The sequence below is a fragment of the Lissotriton vulgaris genome, chromosome 5 (assembly GCF_964263255.1).
Source record: "Lissotriton vulgaris chromosome 5, aLisVul1.2, whole genome shotgun sequence".
NCBI lineage: Eukaryota > Metazoa > Chordata > Amphibia > Caudata > Salamandridae > Lissotriton > Lissotriton vulgaris.
Window position 1 is genome coordinate 1,536,565,933 of NC_141693.1, and position 25,622 is coordinate 1,536,591,554.

A 25,622-nucleotide genomic window follows, 5' to 3' on the forward strand; every position below is an offset into this window, starting at 1 on the left:
AGCTATTCTGCTGTATGGCCCCATTGGGATGGGACAATTCCTAGGAGCACGTATCACCATCTCCTACCTAATGCTAATTCAAAATATAAATGCACATTTCCCACTGATCACCGGGCCATCATAGCCCATGATCCAGAGAAAGGCACATTAAAAAAAACTGCATAGCCTGCCTGCTCCAACCTGTGACTGGTGTTAAGTGGCCGCGATTTTCCCTGCACTCCCCGCCCTAATCTGGATCATGAGAAGATCAACATTACATGAGCTGCCCATCATCTATGGCAAGTCTCCATAAACCCAGAGTGTTCAGGGGCCTGGCGAGGCAATATTTGATCTAATCTTTGATTAGACTGAATCAGTTCTAGAAGCATAATGCAAACAACAATGTAGTTATCACTTGACTCACTGTTGAAAACATCCTCTTCACAATTTTCCTCATATGATTCCAAGTTATGCTTAAAAATAATTACTTTCAATACATATAACTCATTGCAGTAGGATAAATGAACATATTCAGTTCCAAAATTATTATAAAGAAAGCATGAGTGTTTGCTCAACCTGTCCCATTAAAATGTTATTTTCAGAGATGAAATGGTGTTAATGTGGACTACTGTCCACATTTATCCTGAAAACCTGCCGCTAGTCCAGTCAGACCTCCGGGTTACGACTATAGTTGGCATCTATGAGGATCCATATCCTTGGAGTTTATACATAAAAACAAAACACAGGAGTCTGGTGTTCTAGAAAAGAAAGTCATGTCAAGGCGGTAAAATGACATCATTGTTTATTGATTATTATTATGTATCAACTACTCATTAAGAGTTTTAATCGCTGTTGTTACTCAACGTTGTATGTTCAACTTGATAGAGCATTTTTATCTTTTACCAGCATTTCATTGAAATTAAGGAGAAAGTACTGGAGACATCATGTGAGAAAGGGAAAAAAAGATTTTGATGATAGGCTGAGCAAACCATGACTGTGCCTCCTGACAGTTTCCTCTTTATCTACTAACTGGTTACATTTCTCTTTCTTTTCGCGCTTTTAAAATAGCAACATATTCATAATCTGTTATATCGTACAAACTTTGATTTTTCCGTAGAGCAATATGATCTTCTAGGATGACATAACCAGCCCCGAGGAGAGCAGCCTTCAGAGAATCCTCATCCAAGTAAAGAAGAGGACATTTGAAGTCGCCGCCCATGTAAAATGTGGCTTGGAGGACAGCAATTAATATCAGATGTCCTCCGGTCTTTTGCAGTGAGGAAACGTTTTTCAGAGCTTCGCAGTAGGCCTTGTTGTCTGTGACAAAATGCTCCACGCAGTGGGCCAAGATCAGACAATCAGCCTGGGGCCGGATGGCGGCAGACAACGGGTTACCGCTCGTGACATCATATTTCAGAACTCTTATGATTTTTCTTCGTAATATCTGTAGCTTCTCAGACCATGTTTCACTGAAAGCAAGTAGATATAACGTGATTAACATGTCTTTAATTGTTGACTGACAGGTGTTTTACAATGATAATAATAACACAATAATTATAAAAAAAATACATTAATCTTCATGGATAGTTTCCCGGACTGTTTCACTGTTCAACAAGTATTAACACCCCTCTTACCTTTCTCTGGACCAACCTGATTCACAGCCATAGTGGAAGCATCAAAGCACCAGACTGCCTAAACATTGGTCGAAATATCACCACCATAAACCCTTCTGAGCAGAACTCGAAGATGTAAAACACTAAGACAGTGCTTGGAAGCACAGCTAAAGCTATTCATTTCTGAAAATGACATTTTTGATGACTTCTTATTAGGCTTTGGGGCTTGTGCAGCATGGAGACTTCAAACCTTTAAATACTCGATGAGTTATCAGCAGTGCTTAACCTGACCAATTCCTGCTCTTACTTAAAAACGCTTCCAGAATGTATGCGAAATGAAGGGGACAGTCTTAGGATGATTCATCTCTCACCTAAACAACTGTTCCCAACAAGTACAAATATATGTTTCTCTCTCCCATTCATCCTCTTTTCCATAGGGTGCTCCCTGAGTCTCAGTCTTATCACCTCCTTTCTTTACCTGGACATCTCTCTACATGGCCCTCTCTTAAAACTCCTCAATATCTCCTATTATGTGGAGACTGATGAAACAGCTCTCCTGGAGACCCTGTGGGCCAGATGTACAAAACAGTCACCAAACGCAGCGCAGCAGGCGCAAATTATGGGCAGCGTTGCCTCACAAGAAGTGAGCAGGATAGTGTCATATCTGCAGAGATATTGCACTGGCCTCGCCTCTCTCCAGTGCAGGGCATGGGTCTAGCATAGGTTTTGTACTGAAGGGTACTATGCTTAGACATCTTTTAAACTTTTCCTGCTATGTATGTATGCTGTAGAGTGCAGCACTTTTGCAAAGTTGGAAAAGAAAGGGGACATACAAACACTTCTCCTTATAATGCCTGCTCTCAAGTAGCATTCATTTTTGGTGCATAAACCCTGTCTGCTATTTTTTAGTGGTTAGGGTTTAGGTCAAAAAGCATTGGTAGTTTAATAGGAATGCCAGTGTACCTCCCATGTAATTACCTCTTGACATTAGGAAAAGTCACATTAGTGCTTCATACTGCTTTGTGTTTTTTTAAGCAACCTTGCAGCACAAAACAAGTTTTGTGCTGGAAAGTAAACTACTACTACTTTTTAGTCAACATTACGATATGGTCCCATTTTAAGAACCTGCTTGTAGCAATTAGGCATGATAGTTACCATAATGCTCTTGAGCTAGCCTTGGACATCCTGATGGTAGCTTCTTCTGGTGTTCGTACCAGCCCCCTAGACAATAAGAGCCTCTTAGTACACAATAAACGAATGATCCATCGTTGGTCAGTGGCCCAATCTGAGCAGGTAGTGAGAGCCACTTTTAACCTCACACCTTCACTGTGGGGGTTATTCCCCCATTGTGGGCGGGGGGAAGCACAGTGCTGCGGTGCTCGTGACGAGACCAGCTCATTATGAGTCTCAGTGGAGCTATGCTCATGCCAAGCTGGTCTCATCATGACGCTGCCCACTGATTAATTCACCCGCACAGGCGGGGAATCAATCACACGTGGGCGGAGCTCAGCCGTTATGATGAGCCCAGCTCGTCATGAGCACAGCTCCATTGTGACTCATGACGAACTGGGCTCGCCATGAGCACCGAAGTTGATAAACATGTGAAAAGTCCCCTTGAGGGAACTTTGTAATCTTGCGATGGAACTGTCTCAAGTAGCTGTCCAGATCAAGGTTGCAGAAGTGTGTCAGTCCCTATCTGAAAGACAAAAAAATTAATTTATCAAGGTTCAGAGGAAAGAAGGCCCAAGGAAAAGAGCTTTATCGTTGTTTGAATTCCAATGTAGAAAAGCTAAATCGGCACTGATTAGGGCCATGAAAATGGAGGATAAAGGAGAGACTAAAACCAAAAGAGCTAGTTATAAGATGGTACCTAGAAAGGCAAAAAGCGAGTTGGATAAAAGGAAGTAGACCCAACTCCTTGAAGCCACTCAAGACAAAAAATAATCTTTGTTCTGGAAAGTTGTGGCTTCAGGGAGAGTGGATGCTATTGTGGAAAATTGTGCGCTTTAGTGAATTTCCTGTCATGAGGTTAAAGCAGCCATCAGACAGATTGTCCCAAACAAAGCACCAGGAATAGATAAAATATATGGGGATATATTTCTTGCAGAGATTAAAATGTGGGGACAATACCTGACAGTAGTTGTAATGCCATCCTAAATAGTCTGATTGTTCCTGTGTCACGGGCAGGGGCTGAAATCTTCTCTATTTTTAAGAAGGGCTCCCCAATAGATTCTGCCAACTATAGGCCTAACAGCCGTATCGATACCGCACAGACATTTTTTAGAAGGGTTATACTTACCAGGTTTGTGCAATGGTTAGAAGAAAAAGCAGTATTATGCCATCTAGAAGCAGGCTTTAGGTCAAATTCCTTTACGATAGACCACATTTTTACACTTCAGTTGATCTACTGGAAACCGGTTACTATTGATAAGGCAGGCTTTACACAGAGTATGAAGATCTTAAAGCCTCCTTTGATATGTTCACAAGAAAAAGGCTGTGGCAGATGTTTGCAAAGATAGGTGTCCCCAAATACATATGTACAATCAATGAGAGGTTACACACAAACAATTTTACCCAGGTGCTGTGCGAGAATTTGGGAGAACTGACAGATACATCCCCTGTAGGTATGGGTGTAAGCCAGGGCTGTGTGTTGGCCCCCACCCTCTTTACATGGTATCTAAATGACCTAGTTGACCATCTTAATGAATGCAACAATTATGCCCCTAAATTGGCAAACATGAGAGTTCCGGCCCTTATGTTTGCTGACAATACTTGCTCTTAGCTAAATCACCAATGGGGGTCCAAACCCCACACTGGACGGTATTCCTCTCGAAAGGGAGCACCTATTTCATTATTTGGGGATTACCGTTGATTAAAACCCAGATTAGGGTCACCATATTATAAAGCGCAAATTAAAACTAGGCCACCATGTAGGAGGATTATTGAAGCTACTCAAGGGGTCCCTTAGAAAACTTGTATCACTGGCACTACAGATGTACTCCAGTCAAGCGCTGGGTTCAGCCCCCTATGGAGCAGAGATTTGGGGATATAAAAAAACCAAAACCCTGGAACTTGAAGAAAAGCAGTTTCTGAGGTCACTTCTGAGTCTCCCTCTAAGCACTTCCCTAATTCCCCTGAGATTAGGTACTGGGGCTAGATCAATTTTAGATCTAATAGAAGTATGTCTCTTTATGTTCTGGAGAAGGCTCTTGGCTACTCCTATGCTGTCACCATAACTTAGTGGGCTAGAGTAAATACTCAGCCATTCATGCTCTGTTTGTCTCACAGTGAAACTTGAAAATGAAATTGAAATTGTATTCTTTAGTTAATTAAAACCATAACAATTTCATGGACAGTACATAACCAATAAAAATAAAAAGAAAATATTTTTTTGTTTTAGGTGCTCATTAAAAAGAAGGAAAAGAAACAATCACATAAAAATTGGGTATGAACATAATAATACAAACTGAATTGTTTTCCTCCTAATATGCAGATCATGGTAAAAGAAAAAGAGACAAGAGAATAAACCAATAACGTTTATAAACTTCCAATAGATTTAAGGCGTTTCTCAAATACCTGCAAGAACTTTACCAACTTGCAGTGTATTTGGGGAGCAGTTGAGTCCAAGCCTCCAATAATTGTGGATCTACATGTGCGTACTCTCTAAATCCGAAAGGTATTCTTTAAAAAGTATGTCCGTTCCCAGATCAACATCTTGCAGTGACAGATTATATGAATTAAATATTCTTTAGGACTGCCACAGAGACAGCAGATGACAGTTTCGTGCTGTTTCCAGGAGGGCTCCTCAGCTAAAGTTGGAAATTTGCCAATTCTCAGGGCCATCAGCTTTTTCTTGATCAAGATAGAATAGGTTGTATCCAAGTAGACTGCTGGAGAAAGTGTCTTATAACTATTGATCACGGCCCAGGAGTGGGAATGATGAGAAAAAATGTCTTTATCCATAATCAGTGAGTGAAATTTAGCCACTTTTTTTTAATGTCTGTTTTAATGCACCGAATGGCAAGTTTTTATCCCAAAGATTTTCAGAGCATGTTACCTTCAATGCATGCAATAGGAATTTATTTGCTTCGGATTTTTTATGAGTTTTGAATTCCTGCCATAGAAAGGTATTAAGATTGTTGTCAGTTGTTTTTTTCTTAATCTGGTATCAGACCTTGATGTATGATTATAGTCTTCCTAACGTTTCGTTTTTTAAGCCAAATTTCAGGCGTATTTGCGCTGGTGAAGCCATAATGGGTATTTGAAGCACCTTTTTATACATTTTGGTTATTAAGTTGTTTATTAGGTCTGAATCCTTTCCGTGCATTGCTACAATTGCATATGTCAGGGTGGGAAGAACCTTATTCGCCATCACGGTTAATAAAGGTTTTAATGAAGGACCTTCCAGTTTCTTTGCCATAGTGCTTAGCCCGAATATTAAGGCTCCTACTCTTTGAGTCAGATATATTTTCTGATCTATTAATGCAAGCTTGTCGTCGATAAAGTATCCAAGATATTTGTAATTTGATACCTTCTCCAACAGATTTCCTTCTAACCAAATATTATGGTGTGTTACACAGCGGTTGGTTATTAGCATTGTATTAGTTTTGGTAGCAATTAGGGCCAGCTTATTTGCCGAGAGGAAAACTGAGAGTTCTGTTATTCGTCTGGATAGACCAACCTTCGTTAAACTCATGAGAACAATATCATCAGCGTATGCCAAATATGTGAGTTTTAAATCACCTAGTTTTTGAGGATGTGCATTACAGGTATTCAATCTCCAGGAAAGATCTGAGATAAAAAGGTTGAATAGAAGAGGCGCAAGGACACACCCTTGTTTCAAGCCAATCGATGTGAAGACTTTTCTCGATAGCCGGGAACCATCCCCTAGTTTAACTTGAGTCCAAGTGTTGGATTAAAATAGCAACAGGCCCCTTAGGATTCTCTCTGGTATTGACCATGCTCTTAATTTTGTCCATAGTAAGTTTCGGTCCACACTATTGAAGGCGGCTTGCAGGTCTATGAAGCACAAGTTCAAGTCCTGTTTACTGCGCAAGCATTTTTCCGCTATCATGTTGATAGATAAGATATTTGATGTTGCTCCTATCCCTTTTCTGAACCCTGTTTGATTAATAGGGATCAATTCTCTTTCGCCTGTCCAATTCACCAAGTCATTTAAAAGAAGCCATGCAAAGTATTTTGCCTCTACATCCTGCAGCGCTGTTAATCGATAATTGATAGGGTTAGATCTTTCTCCACCTTTATATATTGGCATCATTATAGATCCTTGCCAGCTTTCTGGGACTTGGTTACAGATTTGCACGTCTGCAAACAGTTTCTCCAGACGTGAACCCCAGAATTCTGGAGCATATTTGTAAACTGCTTGTGGAATGCCATTAGGGCCTGGAGCCCCATTAGATTTACCCTTTTTAATTATTTTTATTATATCTTCTGCTGTATAAGAATTACTCAAAAGGTCAGAACTTACGACCATATGTATGAACACATTTTCCCATAGACACAGAATGGGTAAAACCCTTTGATACATCTGGCCCTTAATGCATTGCAGGGATTACCGGTAGCTGGCTGGCTCCCTTGTTCTTTATCTGTTAATATTTTGTTATTTTTTGGGGGGAAAAGATCATTACCTGCTTTTTTTATTGAGGTTTCAATAAATGTTGTCCCCAGAAACGTTGTCCATTCAGATTCCTGCACATTCGATGTAAGAACGTTACACGGTCTTATTAGTTGATTTATGATTTTCCAAAATGTATTAGAGTTCGGGAGTTTTGAACTAAAAAGCAATTTGGACCAAAAGTTCTCAGTGATCCTCTTTTTAAACTCCCAGACCTTTATTTTATATAACTTTCTTTGTGCAAAAAAGTTACCAACTGACGTGCACCTTTATCCGTTGACTGCAGCTGCTTGCTGGTTCTTCGTAGAAGCCTTCGAAGGTCTTGTAGTTCTTTTGAAAGTTTTCTCTGGGACTCGTCTCCGGTGGTTTTCATGACAGGTACCTTCATGTTTAGTTTTAACTTCTCCAGAAAAAGAGACCATGCTTGGATAGTATTCATTTTCTCACAGTGATTAAGTACATAAGAGAATGGTTAGAAGGAGTGGGTTTTGCTAATATGTGGCTTGATTCCCGGGGTTCCTGTCTTGCCATCAGTGCAAAGAACCTGAAGAATAAGTATAGGTTGTTTAAGCTGTCTAATCTTTTAACCTCTCATTCACATGGTACATTTAACTAGCTCTTTTTAAATGTTTAAAGAATCTTTAATAATCTTTTCTAATGGAATAATGTTTGGTTGATATTGAACCAATTCTGGCTAAAAAACTCTATGTGCAGTTAGTCACCGACTGGATGTCTGCTAGCTGTCACAACTCAAATGAAGATAAACCTGAGCTTTTGGTGGTTGGCAACAACCCATCACTCTGGAACCAGCTAAGCTGGGCCTCTTCCTCGGGAGACTGGTGATCCCCCCAAGCCAAAAGTGAAAAACATGTGTGTCACACTGGACAGGAAGCTCACTATGGCCACTCAAACAAAAAATCTGGCATCTGGCTGCCTTGGCCTCTTGAATGCTCTTTGGAAGACACTTAGCTGGCTACCAGTTGCAGTCGGTAGAACACTGGTTCAAGGTTTAATCCTATCCAGCTTCGAGTATGAGAACATTCTCTATCTGCCCATTTTCTGTTGCAAAAAAAACTTTGGAAAGCTGCAGCGCTAACCCTCTTGAGTATTTTCAAGTATCAAACAGCCGCCCTGGCAGTTGGCATGCTACATTGGCTGCTGATAAGCAAGAAGATCCATTTTAATGTGCACTGCCTAGCTGTGTAGCTCATCGTGTGAGGTACAACTTAGGTCTGCATATCCTTCATCATCTGATCAGACCCTATTGTACCAACAGAGAGCTAAGATGATGCAACATGAGTCTTCTCTCTATTCCCAGGGTGAAAAACGTCTGATACGGAGGACTCTCTTTTGCCTACGTTGCCCCCAATCTGTGGAACTTCTTACCTCTAACCCTTAGGTAGAATGATAACTTGCTTAGCTTTAGGGAACAACCTAAAAGTCATCTGTTTCTATAAGATCACTGTACCTGAGCCACGCAGACTTCAGCTCTAGAAAGTCTATTTGGATAAACATGCACTTAAAAAATCTTTCTGAACTGAACTGAACAAGGGATTTATAGTCATTCTGGGCTGGGACAAAGTCAACATTTCCTGACAACTGAGATGGAGCATGGTCTAGCTACAGGGCCCAGGCTTAGCTTGCTGAGGAAAAGTACCTTTGCCCAGGTTTCATCGAGGCTGATGATCCTGTTGATTAGGAGGATTCAGTTGAAGTGATACGTCAATGTCTAAGCTATGTGTTGGTGTCGAACTTCACAGTGGCGCAGATACGTCATCTCTAATGAGTGCTGGGGCTGCAATGCAGAGTTCTCGCATCATCGTTGAGGCTTCTTTTGATAGAGATGTGAAGACCTCAAGCCAGGAAGAACATTGTACAAAGGAGGGTCCCGATGTGATGCATTGGGGTGATCCATGCAGTAGCGGCAATGTGCTGGTTCTGGTCATGCAGCAAGGGTGATGCACCTGACCAGATACATGCAAGGTTACCAGTATACTGGTTCAAGAGAGGATGCTGGGCTGAAGTAAAGACCTTAGACCCTCTTCCAAGGCCCTAGGACAGGTGGCACCACTTGTCAGAGGAGACTTACTGATGGCAGAGTCAAGGTGAAGAAGCAGGTTAGTTGAAAGTTGTTTATGTCCCTGGGACTTACCTTGGAGTCCCTCTGGGTTCTGGTGGTTTTCAGGTCCAGTCCTTTTCACCCAGATCAGAAGGGCAGCAGGCAGCAGGTCAGCACAGCAAGAACGCAGTTCATCGAGAGCAGCAGTCCATCAGAGCAGCATTCATTCAGCAGCACAGCCTTTCTTCTTCCTGGCAGAATATCTTTAGATCCACAAGTGTAGTGAAGTAGTAGGATCTGAAGTCCAGTTTTTATATACAGTGGTACCTTTGAAGTGGGGGAGACTTCAAAGAAGGGTCTTTAAAATGCACAGATGTACACTATTCCTTCCTTGACTCCAGACTCACTACAGGTAGTAATCAACACTTTGTGTGAGGACAAGACACAGCCTATTCAGGTGTAAGTGTGAGGATGTCCAAGCTCCTTCCTCCCATCCTCCCAGAACGGCCCACCAAGTCACACCTAAGCTCCCATTTTGTGTGGCTGTCTAGGGGGAATACAAAAAGCCCAGCTGTAATCCTCCCCATATGTATATCAGAGACAGCTGCTGGCACACAATATTAAGAACAGGAAAATGCCAGCTTACTAAATGTCTATTCAAAAAATGTTCCTCAAGAAATTGTTTCCACACTATTCAATCGATTGTTGGTCACAAAATGATCCTGCTGTATACCATTTGATAATCACTCATTAAATTAAACACAGGAATATTGAAGTAGAAAATAGTATATTATACTGTAATAAATGGGTTCTCTGGTTGGCTGGGATATGCACCTAAGCCAAGCAGAATCCATAACTCCAGTCAGGATAAGGGGATTACACATCTAAAATAACCCCTGCTCACATCCATGGGAGCTTGGCAGGAGCATTCAGGCAGTGTGTAAGGCATTTGCACATAACCAGCAGTAATACAATGAAAACACTACAAAATGACACCACACCAGTTTCAGAAAAATATCCAATATTTAGCTGCGTAAAACAAGACCAAAAATGTGAAAAATCCAACATACTGTGATCAAAATCTGAATAAAGCAAAAACAGACTTTAATTACACTTCCTAAAATCAGCAGGCATAGGTTCTGGACCTCAATGCAAGAGTCGTCAGGCCCTTTAAGTCACATGCATTGCAGGTCAAAGTCTGTGTGTTTAAAGTCTGGAGCGTCGCCGTCTGCAGGCGTCTGGGCTGCAGTGAGAAACAGAGCGGTGTGACGTGTGGTGCCCTCAGGTCACAGTGCAGGCAGCAGCTCAGTGACAGTCATCCAGCAGCATCGGTCAAGCCAGGCTCTGATGTGGAGTGGGCAATGCTGGTTGCAGTTCTAACAGGTCACGGTGCTAGCAGCATTGTTATCATTGCTGAAGCTCTGTTGTTGGTAAACCCAAGGCTTCGATGTGAGATGGGGCAATGTGTGGTGCAGGGGCCACAGATCACGGTGCAACAGCGGCGTTGGTTGACAATATGGAGTCCATGGCGCTGGTGTCGGTGAGCCAATACTGCAGTGTGGGATGGGACTGTGCACCGAGTAACCTACGAGCGGTGCCCCTATAAGACAGTGTTCTATTTTTGCATGGTTGCGCTCTCTTTTTGCCAAACTGTGACTGAGTGTGCCTTGGGTTCCTGCCAACCAGGTACCCAGGGCCTATGCTCTGTCCCTAAACTGCTTCAATACAACACCCAATTGGCACTCTTTGGCCACATATCAGTACCTTGTAAATGGCCAGGGAAGGCTGATAAGGGCTGCAACACTTATTGTTCCACCCTTAGGGGCCCTGTACCTTTTCATACACACACTGCCATTGCAGGCTGCATGCTTTGGTGCAGGAGAAAGTGGAGAGTTGACATGGCACACATTGCTGTGTACCATGCCTACAACCCAGTGCCCTGGCATAGGTCAGTCACCACTCTAGCTGTGTGCATTATACCAGTGGGTAGGGTATAGGTGCCCTGTACCTCTACAGTGTCTAAGCTAATTCTTAGATATTGTAAGTGCAGTACTGCCATTAAGAGTATATGGTGCTGGGAATCTGTCATTACGAACTCCACATCACCATGATGGCTTTACTGAAACCTGGGAAGTATGGTATCAAACTTATCAGAACATTAAACCCACACTGAGGCCAGTGTGGGATGTAAGGACAAATGCACTCAGAGGGCATCTTACAGATGCCTCCTGAAAATGACCTAACTCTAGTGTCCTGGCTGTGCGGCTGCTCACCAGCTGCCACCACCAGACGTGTTTCTGGACCCCTAGGTTGAGAGCCTGCTACCCTCAGGGCCCTGAAACAATGCACATCCTGGGATGAGGTGCCATGCCTCCTGCCCCAGGATGGGAAGGGTCCACGAAGGAGAAGCCTCAAGGGCTTGCTTCCTTTGTCAGCTATCCCAGGCCCTTACTGCTTCCAGCAACTGGCCCCTGATAGAATTGAAACAGGGTTTTACCTTTTACTTGTATTTTACTCCATATTATGTTAGCATTTATAAGATATGATGAGTTGATACAGGCCACAACAGATAGGTTGACATCTGTGCCACCGTTTTCGTTAGACAGACGCTGTGTTCTGATGCAATCAAAACTGTTCCTTGCATACTCAAAACTGTTTTTTGCGCATTTACAAAAAATGGTTCTTGATAAGTTTTGTTTCTTCAATGTCCATGTTAGTTCGTTAGCGCATGCCTTCCCTCTTAGATCAAGGCTAAAGAACGGTGATGGATTAAATCTAGATCTTTTGACTGGGTGTGAGTGTTTGATTGATTCAGATGCTCCGTCCATCACCACCCCCTTTTGTACCACTTTTGGCCGCCATAAGTGTGGCAGGGTATGCTCAGACGTGAGTCCCTTGCTCACTTTGCCACTGGATTCAAGCAAGCCGGGCTGAAGACGGCTGGAATGCCAGAAACTGGTCCTCGGAAGCTTGTTTCCGGCCCAGGGAAGACATGGCTTGGCAGTTCGGGCTGGACTGTTCCCATGAGGCACAGGGTCAGACTGATTTGCATATAGCCATGTCTGAACTGGGGTGGCAGAGTGGGCTAAAGAACGGTGATGGATTAAACCCAGATATTTTGACTGGGTGTGAGTGTTTGATTGATTCAGATGCTCCGTCCATCACCACCCCCTTTTGTACCGCTTTTGGCCGCCATAAGTGTGGCAGGGTATGCTCAGATGTGAGTCCCTTGCTCACTTTGCCACTGGATTCAAGCAAGCCGGGCTGAAGACGGCTGGACTGCCAGAAACCGGTCCTCAGAAGCTTGTTTCCGGTCCAGGGAAGACATGGCTTGGTAGTTCGGGCTGGACTGTTCCCATGAGGCACAGGGTCAGACTGATTTGCATATAGCCATGTCCGAACTGGGGTGGCAGAGTGGGCTAAAGAACGGTGATGGATTAAACCCAGATCTTTGGACTGGGTGTGAGTGTTTGATTGATTCAGATGCTCCGTCCATCACCACCCCCTTTTGTACCGCTTTTGGCCGCCATAAGTGTGGCAGGGTATGCTCAGACGTAAGTCCCTTGCTCACTTTGCCACTGGATTCAAGCAAGCCTGGCTGAAGACGGCTGGAATGCCAGAAACCGGTCCTCAGAAGCTTGTTTCCGGTCCTGTGAAGACATGGCTTGGCAGTTCGGCCTGGACTGTTCCCATGAAGCACAGGGTCAGACTGATTTGCATATAGCCATGTCTGAACTGGGGTGGCAGAGTGGGCTAAAGAACGGTGATGGATTAAACCCAGATTTTTTGTCTGGGTGTGAGTGTTTGATTGATTCAGATGCTTTATCCATCACCACCCCCTTTTGTACCGCTTTTGGCCGCCATAAGTGTGGCAGGGTTTGCTCAGACGTGAGTCCCTTGCTCACTTTGCCACTGGATTCAAGCAAGCCGGGCTGAAGACGGCTGGAATGCCAGAAACCAGTCCTCGGAAGCTTGTTTCCGGTCCAGGGAAGACATGGCTTGGCAGTTCAGGCTGGACTGTTCCCATGAGGCACAGGGTCAGACTGATTTGCATATAGCCATGTCTGAACTGGGGTGGCAGAGTGGGCTAAAGAACGGTGATGGATTAAACCCAGATATTTTGACTGGGTGTGAGTGTTTGATTGATTCAGATGCTCCGTCCATCACCACCCCCTTTTGTACCGCTTTTGGCCGCCATAAGTGTGGCAGGGTATGCTCAGACGTGAGTCCCTTGCTCACTTTGCACCTGGATTCAAGCAAGCCGGGCTGAAGAGGGCTGGAATGCCAGAAACCGGTCCTCGGAAGCTTGTTTCTGGTCCAGGGAAGACATGGCTTGGTAGTTCGGGATGGACTATTCCCTTGAGGCACAGGGTCAGACTGATTTGCATATAGCCATGTCTGAACTGGGGTGGCAGAGTGGGCTAAAGAACGGTGATGGATTAAACCCAGATCTTTGGACTGGGTGTGAGTGTTTGATTGATTCAGGTGCTCCGTCCATCACCACCCCCTTTTGTACCGCTTTTGGCCGCCATAAGTGTGGCAGGGTATGCTCAGACGTGAGTCCCTTGCTCACTTTGCCACTGGATTTAAGCAAGCCTGGCTGAAGATGGCTGGAATGCCAGAAACCGGTCCTCGGAAACTTGTTTCCGGTCCTGGGAAGACATGGCTTGGCAGTTAGGGCTGGACTGTTCCCATGAAGCACAGGGTCAGACTGATTTGCATATAGCCATGTCTGAACTGGGGTGGCAGAGTGGGCTAAAGAACGGTGATGGAATAAACCCAGATTTTTTGACTGAGTGTGAGTGTTTGATTGGTTCAGATGCTTTATCCATCACCACCCCCTTTTGTACCGCTTTTGGCCGCCATAAGTGTGGCAGGGTTTGCTCAGACATGAGTCCCTTGCTCACTTTGCCACTGGATTCAAGCAAGCCGGGCTGAAGACGGCTGGAATGCCAGAAACCGGTCCTCGGAAGCTTGTTTCTGGTCCAGGGAAGACATGGCTTGGCAGTTCGGGCTGGACTGTTCCCATGAGGCACAGGGTCTGACTGATTTGCATACAGCCATGTCTGAACTGGGGTGGCAGAGTGGGCTAAAGAACGGTGATGGATTAAACGCAGATCTTTTGACTGGGTAAGAATGTTTTATTGATTCAGATTCTCCGTCCATCACCACCCCTTTTGTACCGCTAATCTGAATGCAGGCAGCATACCTGGAGGGCTCCTGGCCCCCAGATTGCCTCCTGCTTGGCTTACCTGGATCTGGCATTTGCAGTCCTCCCCAGATGTACAGCGTAGCGGTTTTGCACCAACGAGGAGTCCACCAGGAGGAGGAGGAGAGCCCGGGCACAGCAGAGAACACCAGGACCGGGTAAGCCATGGCATCTTTCCTAGGGGTAGGTAGCAGGGGCAAACACCGCCACGCTGCGGAATCTGAGTTTTTGCCATACTCCATGTTCCGAGTGTAGCACAGAGTTGGCAAAACTGAGTTCAGGCACACTAATCCCCATTGCTCTGTCTTCTCCCAATGGAGATCTATGCCAGTGAAATGTTAAAAGGCAACTTCCATGTTAAGCCTATGGGATGAATAGCCTTGCATTAGTGAAAAACAAATATACAGTCTTTCACTATCAAGACATGTAGAACACACCAGTACATGTCCTACCTTTTACATACACTGTACCGTGGGGATACCTCGGGCCTACCTTAGGGGAACCTTACATGCAAGAGAAAGAAAGGTTAGGGCCTCGCAAGTGGGTGCACTTGCCAGGTCGACATGGAAGTAAAAACTGCATGCAGACACTGCAATGGCAGGTCTGAGAACCCTTTGAAAGGATACTTGTGTGGGTGGCACAATCAGTGCTGCAGGTAAACTCGCAGCCTTTGATTCACAGGCCCTGGGCACACATGTGCACATTACTGGAGACTTAGTAGTACCTCAAATAAGCCAATCATAGAAACGCCTTTCCATAAACACAAATTACATGAAAAGCATATTACTATATATATGTAAATATATATTACGTATTGGTGGCCGCCAGTAGGTAGTTATAGTTAGGACCTAGTTTCCATAGGAAATCCGCAACATTCTATTGGGAATAACTTTTGCGCCGGTTGAGGAATTTGCATGTAATTTTCTAAAATTTAGGCCAGCTCCGCTCCGCTCTTTCCGAGGAAGTTTCAGGGGGATTCGTCATGCGGGGGCCGAGAAAAAAGGGGGATCCCAAAACGTTTTCCCCATGTTAATTTCCATAGGACGTTCAGACACGGCGACAGCCCGAACCGCTGAATGGAATTTCACCAAACTTTGCAAAATTGTAGGAACTGGTACGCAGAAGTTCCTTTTCTATATTTATTGAAAATTGCTCCAGTGGTTTTTACGAAAAATAACTTCAAAAAAATGTACATATCTACATGCGCGCTTCGAGCGCTCCGGGTATGCGTACCGGTAAGCGCACCCGGCGCGCCACAGAAGTGCACGAGCAGAAAGCTGATTGGCTCTCGGGTGTCTGTCAACATCCCAAACAGTCCGGAGAGTCCGCCATCTTGTGTCTCAGTAGAATCGAGACACAAAAGGTGAAAAAACAAAAGGGGAATACTATAAAAGGGGGCAGGGTAGAGACCCCCTGACCACCTAGGTTTTCTCAGGGGGGCCTAGGAAGACCCTGAAGGGCAAAAACACAAATATTTTTTTTTTGAAAATTTCACGGAGTAAGCTCAGGGTGTGCTTGCACGGGCGTTTACAGGTACGCGTACCCTGAGCACACCACGGGGAAAAACAGTGAAAAAAATTAGAGTAAAATAATAATTTAGAGTGCTTAGAGGTAGGGTAGCTCTGAAAAGAGCTGTTGTGTTATGTGGGTGATTTAAGTACTTACAAGTAGGTACCGATGCAGAGTCTAAAATTCAAGAGGAAGACTCTGTTCCCCTCATCTGAGAAATGTACACCATCTCTCCTATAGATGCCTTGCATGTTGTAAGGCAAGTTATTGTGGTATATGGAACCCATACCGTAGTTTCTCAGGAAAGCAGAAACCGATTTATTCACATGTTTCCTTGCTTTCTCAATCTGCGGAATAAATTGGTTGGACCAATTCCATTTCTGTCTTTGGCATATATTGGAATACACAAAGGCAATTTGAGGAAAAAGAGACATCAATTGTCCAAAGGTGTCCTATAAAAGCATTTCCAGACCTACCCCAGTCAATGTGCCTAGGTCTTTTCCACCACAGTGCACAATTATGAGGTCAGGGTGTTAGAGATGCAAAAAGGATTTTACCAATTGTATCAATTGGTGACATCTCAATCCTCTCTGGCCAATCCACATAATATCCACATTTGGTAAATCAAGGTTGGGAATACCTCTGTTTGTTGTATACCCTTCACTCCAGTAAATATAGCTGTGTCCCACAATCCAGACTTTAGGCAACTTGAAGGGAGGTTGTGTTGTACTCAGATGGGCTCTGGTAATGAAATGGCAGTTTCAATAGTAGGAGTTTAGAAAAAAATGTGGATGAGATTCAGTGCACTTGAAGAAAAAGAAATGATTGGTGGGTTCTGAAAATGCTGCACAGCATATTAGAGTGCATGCTTTTGTGTCTAATGGTTGAGATAAGGTCATTGAAAGGGACATTGAACATGATTAGCTAGTATATTGAGAGCTCAAACACCCTTGCTGAATTCATTTGCAACATAGTATGATGAACTTTTCACCTGTGTGCTCAGTTAGGTTGAGGTTCCGTGACAATTGTAAGTGGTGTTTTTGACTCGCACGAATATGGTCGAGTCTGGTATCTATGAACCGCAAATGACGAGTTCAGTAAGTGTGCGCAGTTTCGCTGTGCTAACTTAAACCGTTCGTTTGTTATGTGGGTTTTTCATCTGTACCCACGGGTTCCATCTTAGATACGGCATCCATTTTGTCTCTTGCCCTCAAGTAGCCAGCGAACGGACGCTGTCCGCTTCGCGACCCTGGGACTCCAAAGATATTTTCGGAAGACACATGTTCTTTGTGAGTGTCTTTATGATGAGGGGGTTGCTACTGTAAGGCAGATGGCGCCGCTCGAGGCTCATCTTGCCGCACGGACTTATTGTCTCAGCCGTGCATCTCATTAGGAACGTCCCTTTGATGCCTGTATCTCGTGTTTCCCGATACCTCCCCTTTTACACCCTTTCCAATCTCCCCACTGTCTCCGTCTTCCTCTGCACCTGTCTTTGTTCCTATTTCGATCTGTTTTACTGCTGATTGGAATTTGCTAATGGTGGGAAGATGGTTTTTACAGTTGGGAACCGCCAAATGTTTCCGCACTTATGTTCCGGACCTCGTGTGTTTCAAAGTGACCAAAGTGACCCCTCTGGGGGATAATTGTGGGAACCGGGTTGTAAACTTTTGTGTTCAATGTTATCCTATGGGTAAAAACTGTATAAAAGGAGCGATCCACAGAACCAATTTGAAGCAGTCTCCCCAAGTTGCACGCTGTGTACTTGTCGTGATCTCTGTGTTCCCTGCAGCAAATAAACCTTGAATCTTTGACGTCGAAGGAAGTGTCCCGTGTCTCTGTGATTCGTACGCCGGAGCAGGTTACCCACGAAGGTTTCAGGTGTTGTGCCCTGGCACCGCTGGGTCTTAAAGAACCCAGTCCTTCAGTTGGCGCCCAACGTGGGGCTGCATCAGTGGTACCGGTCCAAGCCCGACGATCGTGAGGAACTTCGTGTGAAATCTCCGAGGGAAGGTGCACTCCGCTTCATCGATCCTGTTGTCGAAATAAGTGGCCCGAAGACTTTTCCCGCGAAGATTCCCGCCTCCGGACGGCTGCGACGGACTGCTGCCCTGACTGTAGACCTGTTTTGGCGCCTGGCGTGGACCTTGGTATAGCGAGACGATTGACGGGCCTTCCTGGAGACGCCATTGATTTTTGAGTTAAGTATTTGTGGGTCGCTCCCATAGTTCTTGGTTGTTGACACTTTAGCGAGTGTCTTTGTTGTTAACGCTGTGTGAGTGTTTTTGTCGGTGACACTTTGCTAGCGTACTTTGTTGTGTTGTTTGACGACTGCAGCCGCCAAAAACCGAGGGTTTTGTTCTTTGCTGGGACTTGGTAAATCCCGTAACCCTTGAAGTTTGTGAAACTCGGCTAGTGTGCAAGATGCCTGGTCATAGTACTCTGTTTAGTTGTTTCAGACCTTGTGGTATGGATTCCCGATTGGAGGACTCATGTCCGATACCTCCGGTTGGAACTCCCACGTATGAGCTCTATAGTAAGCATGGGCTAGGCCCGATTACCTTTAATGATTATTGGATTAAATATACAAAGAAAGACGGCGACCTTCGTTGGCCACCTCACGGTAGCTTCGAGGCGTCGATCTTAGATAATCTAGAAATGAAGTTGTTCGAACGTAAATCAAGGCCGGCCATGTTTGATGCTTTTCGGTTGTGGCGCAAAGAAGCCCGGCAGAAAGAAATCAGACAGAATAAACGTAGTCAGCGAGATAATGTTGCTACCATAGTGAAGAAAGCAGAGCAATTTCAGCGAGATAAGGAGGTTAAGGATAAGGAAGTGTTTGACCGATTACAGCGTATGACTGTAGATAAATGTTACCCCGCTTTACCAACGGAGTCGGAAAAGAAGGAAGAGCCAGTTGAGGATACCTTAATGTCTTATCTTATGAAGTCGCCACCTCCGTACGTACAGGGTACCGCAGCTCCTGTGGTCCCTGCCGTACCTGTTCTTCCACATATTCCTCCTCCGCCTGTTCCTCAACCTGCACCCGTTCTTCCGACTGTTCCTGCTCCTTTGTCTGTTTCTATTCCTACTGCTCCTCCGCTTCCATATACTCCTGTTCCCGCTACTACTTCTGCTACTGCTCCTGTTTTGTTAACGCCTGCTGTTGCCACTGTTTCTACTCCTTCTCTTGTTAGCCCTGTGTCTTATTCTTCTCCCTCTACTCGCAGTCGCAATTCTCCTCTTGCGGCTAGCTTCTTTCATTCGCTTGGACCTGTTCATGGGTCCGCTGGTTCCGATGGTCCTCAGAGACGTAGTCAGCTTCCTGGAAACAGAGAACGTGTTGCGCTATATAATATGGCGATGGGTTGGATGGTAAATCCGCAGAGAAGTCCACCCCGTGTTGTCCTCGAAACATTCTGTCAATTCAATATACCAACCCAGAGATATGTGTTTAATGAAATGTGTAAGTTCCTTTATGATTAAATAGTGGCCGATGCGCCTGACGAGGTGCTCGCCGCTCTGTCTGATCTCCAGCTTCAGTCCGCGAATGGGTTGATAGTGGATACCAACGTTCGACGTGCTGTTGAGCGATTGCTATCTCTTCGTCCTGCTCCCATCCCTCATGCATTGTTTGTTGAGGATATTGAAAAACAATCAGACGAGTCTGGCCAATACCCTATGCGTGAAGTTCCGCCGGTTTGGGTACCGGCTGATCCTAATGCTAATCCTGCGACAGTGGCGCATTTCCAAAGAGTGTGGATACATCTCCCATGGAAACGTTCGGAAGTGCTACAGGTGAAACAATCTTTGCCTGATCCACGCCAAAATCCTGCAGGGTATTACAAAGAATTATCGCAGCTCGTAGATGCTACGATAATGAATCTTGCCGATATTGACATGTTGTTTGGCAATGTCGTACCGCAACCGGTATGGGCTAAGATTCGCCAGCAAGATCACGCAAATGAATTGGGCGGTGATTGGGCTGCCATTATAGCGGCAGATGCTGGACAAGTGGCTGCTACTAAACCCGACCAATTGATTGCTGCTCTCCCTCAAAGAATTATAACATTAATGAAAACTCTTATGCCAGCTATGAGAGTCAATTGGGATAAGTTATCAGCCTGTAAGCAGAAGAAAGATGAGAGTGTTTCCGACTTCTTTACGAGGTTCGAGGAAGCATTCATCGACCATAGTGGTCAGGATATGGGCACGGAGGGTGGTCAAAGGTTGTTTGTGGATAAATTTGTTTCGAATTTGTTGCCCGATTTGAGCAATAAATTGAGAAATTCGGAAAGTGCATGGGCCGTTTCTACTTCGGCTCAGATATTGGCTACGGCACAATACTATGAGAATAGAGAGAAAGAAGAGATTGACCGTGCTGACAAAAAGACGAAAGAGCTCAAAACTAAAGTGTTGTTGCAACAAGCGTATCCTCCGCGGTCAAATCAGAATAATTCGCAACAGAATAGATCACAGCCACAATCAAACAGATCCCAAACCCGTAACGATTCCTCCTCCCAAAGATCCTCGTTAGGGTACAATCAATGTGCTTATTGTAGACAGGAGGGACACATTAAATTCAATTGCCCTGTTTTAAACGAACGTAATAGTGGTAACTCGACTAGAGGAGGTCGTGGTGGTTCGCAGCAAACGTCACGAGGTAGAGGCCGTGGTGCTCAGAACGATCGCTCAGATAATTCATCCAATTCTAATAATTGTTTCGATCAACGCGGATCATCGCAAGGACGATCTGCGCAGTACAGTGTAGACGATTATTACGTCGATCAGGGAACTGACGACAGTAATTACTAGGACAGCCATAGACAAGGAGAGGGAGTGGTATCAGTTCCGGTTGATCAGAGAGGGCCTTACGTCGCAGTTGCTACATCGGGCGTCGTTGAGCCTTTTCTGTTGGACACTGGTGCAGCGAAAAGTTCTATCATGTATTCGAAACTCCCTGGCGCACCTTTGTCTGGCTTAACAAATGTTTCCGTTGGATTCTCTGGCGCCCCTGTTAGCAATCCAGTTTCGCGCCCTTTGCCCCTTCAAATTGGGCCACGTGAGCTAGAAGCTCCGTTGATTTTAACCACGGGTTGTGGCGAAAATCTTTTGGGCCTGGATTTGCTTAAACGTTTGTACGCAACTTTGTATTGTTCTCCTGCGGGTGTAAAGCTTACGTTAGGAGAGAGGGTAGTCTCTCCCATGTATTTGTCCCTCGATAAGCTCCCACCGGAATTGAGTTCTCTTCCTGCGTCTTTGTGGGCAACAGGTCCAAATGACGTGGGCCTGCTTGATATCTCCCCTTATGTTGTTCAGTTGAAATCTAATGTGCGGCTGCCACGTATTCCCCAATATCGTATCTCCCTTGATGGTGAACGAGCACTGTTGGCGATCATCTATGATTTGATCGAGAAGGATGTTATTGAAGAGACTCGGGGAAACGTGTGCAACAGCCCTGTACTGCCCATTCTTAAACGTACTGATCCTTCAAAACCGCCTGTTTATCGCTTTGTTATCGATTTACGGGAGGTAAATAAAATTGTGGTTCCTCAATTTCCTGTTGTGCCTGACATCACGGCGCTACTGACTCTGATTCCAGCTTCTGCATCATGGTTTTCGGTGATTGACTTGAAAAATGCGTTTTTCAGCATCCCGATTGCCGAGGAGAGCAGGGACCTTTTCGGTTTCTCTCTCGGTGGACGCAGCTTCCGGTTCAAACGCGCTCCTCAGGGCTACTGTGAAAGTCCATCTATTTACAGTCAAGCCTTGAAGGGTCAACTGGATGCATTTAGGTTGCCGGTTGGCGCGGCTTTGATCCAATACGTCGATGACTTATTGGTGGCTGCTGATACTCAGGACATTTGCAAAATTGCTACGGTGTCGTTGCTGCAACATCTCTGTGAGTTAAATCACAAGGTGTCACCTTCTAAACTCCAATATTGTTGTCAAGAAGTAACCTATCTAGGTCACTTATTGTCAAAGGAGGGAAGGAGATTGACCCCAGAGAGAATTGCAGCGATTGCGCGAATGGCTGTGCCAAAAACCCAAAGAGATGTGCGTGCCTTTCTAGGTATCACGTCGTACTGCAGGCAATGGATTCCTAACTTTTCATTGCTAGCGAAACCATTGGTGGCTCTTACGTGCAAAGATGTTTCAACTCCTTTACCATGGACGGAAGAATGTCAGAAAAGTTTTTCTGAACTGCGTGATTCATTGTGTTCGGCTCCTGTGTTAGGTACCCCTGACTACGGTAAGCCGTTCACGTTATATGTTCACGAGAGGGAAGGTTGTGCTTTGAGTGTTTTAACGCAACCTTTTGGTGGTAAGCAACGTCCATGTGCATATTTTTCCTCGACCTTGGACCCAGTAGCTAGAGCATTGCCGAGTTGTTTACGAGCAACAGCGGCAGCTGCGGTCTCCATCCGACAATCAGCAGGATTGGTCATGGATAATATGCTTACGGTGATGGTTCCGCATGCAGTCGATACTCTTTTGAATCGAACGAAAACTCAGCACTTGACGAGTGCGAGGTTGTCTGGGTACGAATTGACGCTCTTGGCAAGCCACATTCAGATAAAACGTTGTAACGTTTTGAACCCGGCAACTTTGTTACCAATTAGCACAGAGTCAGATGAAGTAGCAGAACATGACTGCTACTTGAGGACTGAAGAGGAAACGAAAGGTCGAGTGGACCTTAAAAACACCCCATTGGAAGATCCGGATGGCACTCTGTATGTGGATGGGTCATGTTTTAAGTTGCCGAATGGCGATGTGACTACTGCTTATGCTGTTGTAACACTGAATACTGTTGTTGAGACTGCAAGGTTGAATCAGAATTCTGCCCAAGCTGCGGAGCTGATTGCTCTTACTAGAGCATGTGTGTTGGCGAAAGGGAAACGTGTGAATGTGTTTACCGACAGTCAATATGCGTTTGGTGTTGCACATAGTTTTGGACGATTGTGGAGAGAGAGAGGTTTCTTGACGTCGCACGGTACGAAGATACAGCATGGCCAGCTTGTGAATGATCTTTTGGATGCATTGACTCTGCCTACGCAAGTTGCGATTGTTAAGTGTAGTGCGCATCGTAAAGTGACGGATGATGTTGGTCGTGGTAATGCGTTTGCGGACGAGACTGCTAAGGAGACTGCCCGGAACCTTAGCACTCGAATGTATGTGACGAGTTCGGTTAGGTGGCCTACAGAATCGAGTATGTGTGAAGATACTATCGAGAGCGTGAAAGCAATTCAGAATGAGGCCACTGAGACTGAAAAGACGAAGTGGAGAGAAAGTACGGGAAAGTTGGATGTGAATGGTTGTTGGATTGATTTGTCGGATCAGAAAAGATGGATGTTGCCTGATGCGTATGTGCTGGCCGTTGTGACAATGGCACATGGGTTAGCACATATTAGCGCGAAAGGTATTTGCAAGTTGCTGGCTACTGTATGGAAGAATGATGGCATTACGAAATGTGCTGAACGTTTGGTGAAGAATTGTATGGTGTGTATAATGTACAATCCTGGCAAAGGAACCCCAACTCCTCCTGGCAGTTTTGCTCCTCCTTCGTATCCCTTTGAGGTGATTCAATTGGACTTCATCCATATGGAGCGATGCAATAACCTGAAATACGTTTTAGTTGTGGTTTGCGCATTCTCCCGATGGATCGAGGCCTATCCCCTCAAAGACAATACTGCTTTGTCTACTGCGAAAATCCTACTGAAGGAATACTTTCCTCGGTATGGAATGCCTAGAGTCGTGTGGTCAGATAATGGAAGTGAGTTTGTTGGAAGTGTGATGAAGAGTGTGTGTAAGGGCCTTGGAATTAATCAAAAATTCCATAGCGCCAATCATCCCCAGTCAGCTGGATTGGTTGAAGGGTACAACGGCACCCTTAAACTAAAACTAGCGAAGATTCAGGCTACGACTGGTCTTTCGTGGCCTGACGCTTTGCCTTTGGCATTACTGTCAACTAGGGCGACTGTACACTCCCGAGTAGGGCTTAGTCCCTATGAAATAGTGTTCGGCCGTCCTGCGAATGTGTGGGGGGTTCCTAGGCCAGGAATGTTTTCTGATCTTGAGTACCCAATGTTGATTGATTATCTACATGACTTGACTGCTAAACTGAGGTTAATTCACCAACAGGTTTACGACGCATTGCCGACGCAGACAGAGGGTCCAGGCCACCAGCTCCAGCCCGGAGACTGGGTGGTGACACGGAACTTTTCACGCAAAAATAACCTGGACCCGAGGTTCACCGGACCCTATCAAGTGCTCCTGGCCACGAGGACTGCCGTCCGTCTTGAGGGACGTAAAAATTGGGTGCATGCTACGCACACCAAGCGAGTCCCCATCCCTTTGCCGGCAGACCCGTGGGTAAGGAGAGGCATTGCGTCATCTGAAGCAGAAACATTGCCGGCGTTTGTGCCTTTTAGCGACGCACAGCTTGTTGAAGAATCCTCAGCGCAGCAGAAAGACATTGTTGAACAATTGGCATCAAAAGACTCAAGACCAGAACACTCAACTGATCAGTAGGACGCTGTCTCTTCAACGGATCCTCTGTTCGACGAGCAGACACGTCCTGGGAAAACTCGATACTTTTTGCGATCTCGCACTAAGGACAAATAAAAAGATCTTGCTTTGCTGTATTGACAACTGCATTATCCCGTTTTCCGTGATCAGTTTTGAACTTTCGTATCACTGTAATTATTTGTGTACATATAGATATTGAGCTTCCTCCCTTGTATCTTTTTACTTCCACAGCCGAGAGACTTTGTGCTTGTATATACATATTGTGTATTGAAGGCCGTAGGGCCGCGCGCGTACTTCCTTCTGGATAGTAGGTCTTGACGCTAGGTTAAAGGCCGTCGGTTCCTAGGAACTCCTAGGGATTGACTATTGCTGCACAGAACGAAGTGCGTCAAGAAACGTTGCGGACGGTCGTAGGGAATGGCATTCTCAAAGTTGAATGATTTGGAGGGAGCTCAAGTCCATAGATTCAAGCTGCAGCAACTCAGTCGTACCAAATGCTTCATATTCCAACTGTTTGTATTGTTTTTGACTGCTTCTGCATTATTGGCGGGTGGGGTGTATTACATGATGTCTTATTTCTTACCTGCTACACCTACTCCTACTCCTTACCCTAACCTTACCTCTACTGCTTCTCCCCATTCCTTTCACATGTTACCGGAACACAAGCAGGCTAGACGTGTAGAATTCCGCAACAATTCCTTTATTCAGCTCCTCCATCAGCATCAGTTAGTGGTTAACACTACTAATTGTTGGGTGTGTGGGTTGATGCCACATACTACGGATAAGGGAATTCCATATCTGGTGTTACCTTATAGTTCCCAAGGGTCGGCTCGAGCATTCCAAACGATGTTTCGAAGCGCACTGGGTTTCCACCCCATTCGAGAACCACGTTCCCCCTACTCTGGTCCTACCTCGTACCAAAAACCTTTGTCGATAGCAATAGAGGATTTAGATAGTGATATCTATGATCCTTCGCTTATTCCCGAAGAAGAGGTACAGGCCTATAGGGTCCTAAGTAGAGGTGAATATAGTGTGTTCACTAGCGAGAAGCAGCTTAAAAGCTCGCCTCCAATATGGGTCGTACCCCACACT

General features: G+C 45.1%; 1 protein-coding gene across 2 annotated transcripts in view; it reads right to left on the reverse strand.

Annotated features, from left to right (window-relative positions):
• Positions 1–764: 764 nt before the first annotated feature.
• The window catches only part of LOC147712960 (nicotinamide N-methyltransferase-like), a 158,220-nt gene continuing 133,362 nt past the window's right edge, over positions 765–25,622 (reverse strand). For both annotated transcript variants that reach the window (XM_086920403.1, XM_086920404.1), the window contains exon 3: positions 765–1,448. In XM_086920403.1, the coding sequence (XP_086776529.1) occupies positions 1,013–1,448 (436 nt within the window). In that variant the 3' untranslated portion in view covers positions 765–1,012. The remainder of the gene's footprint in view (positions 1,449–25,622) is intronic.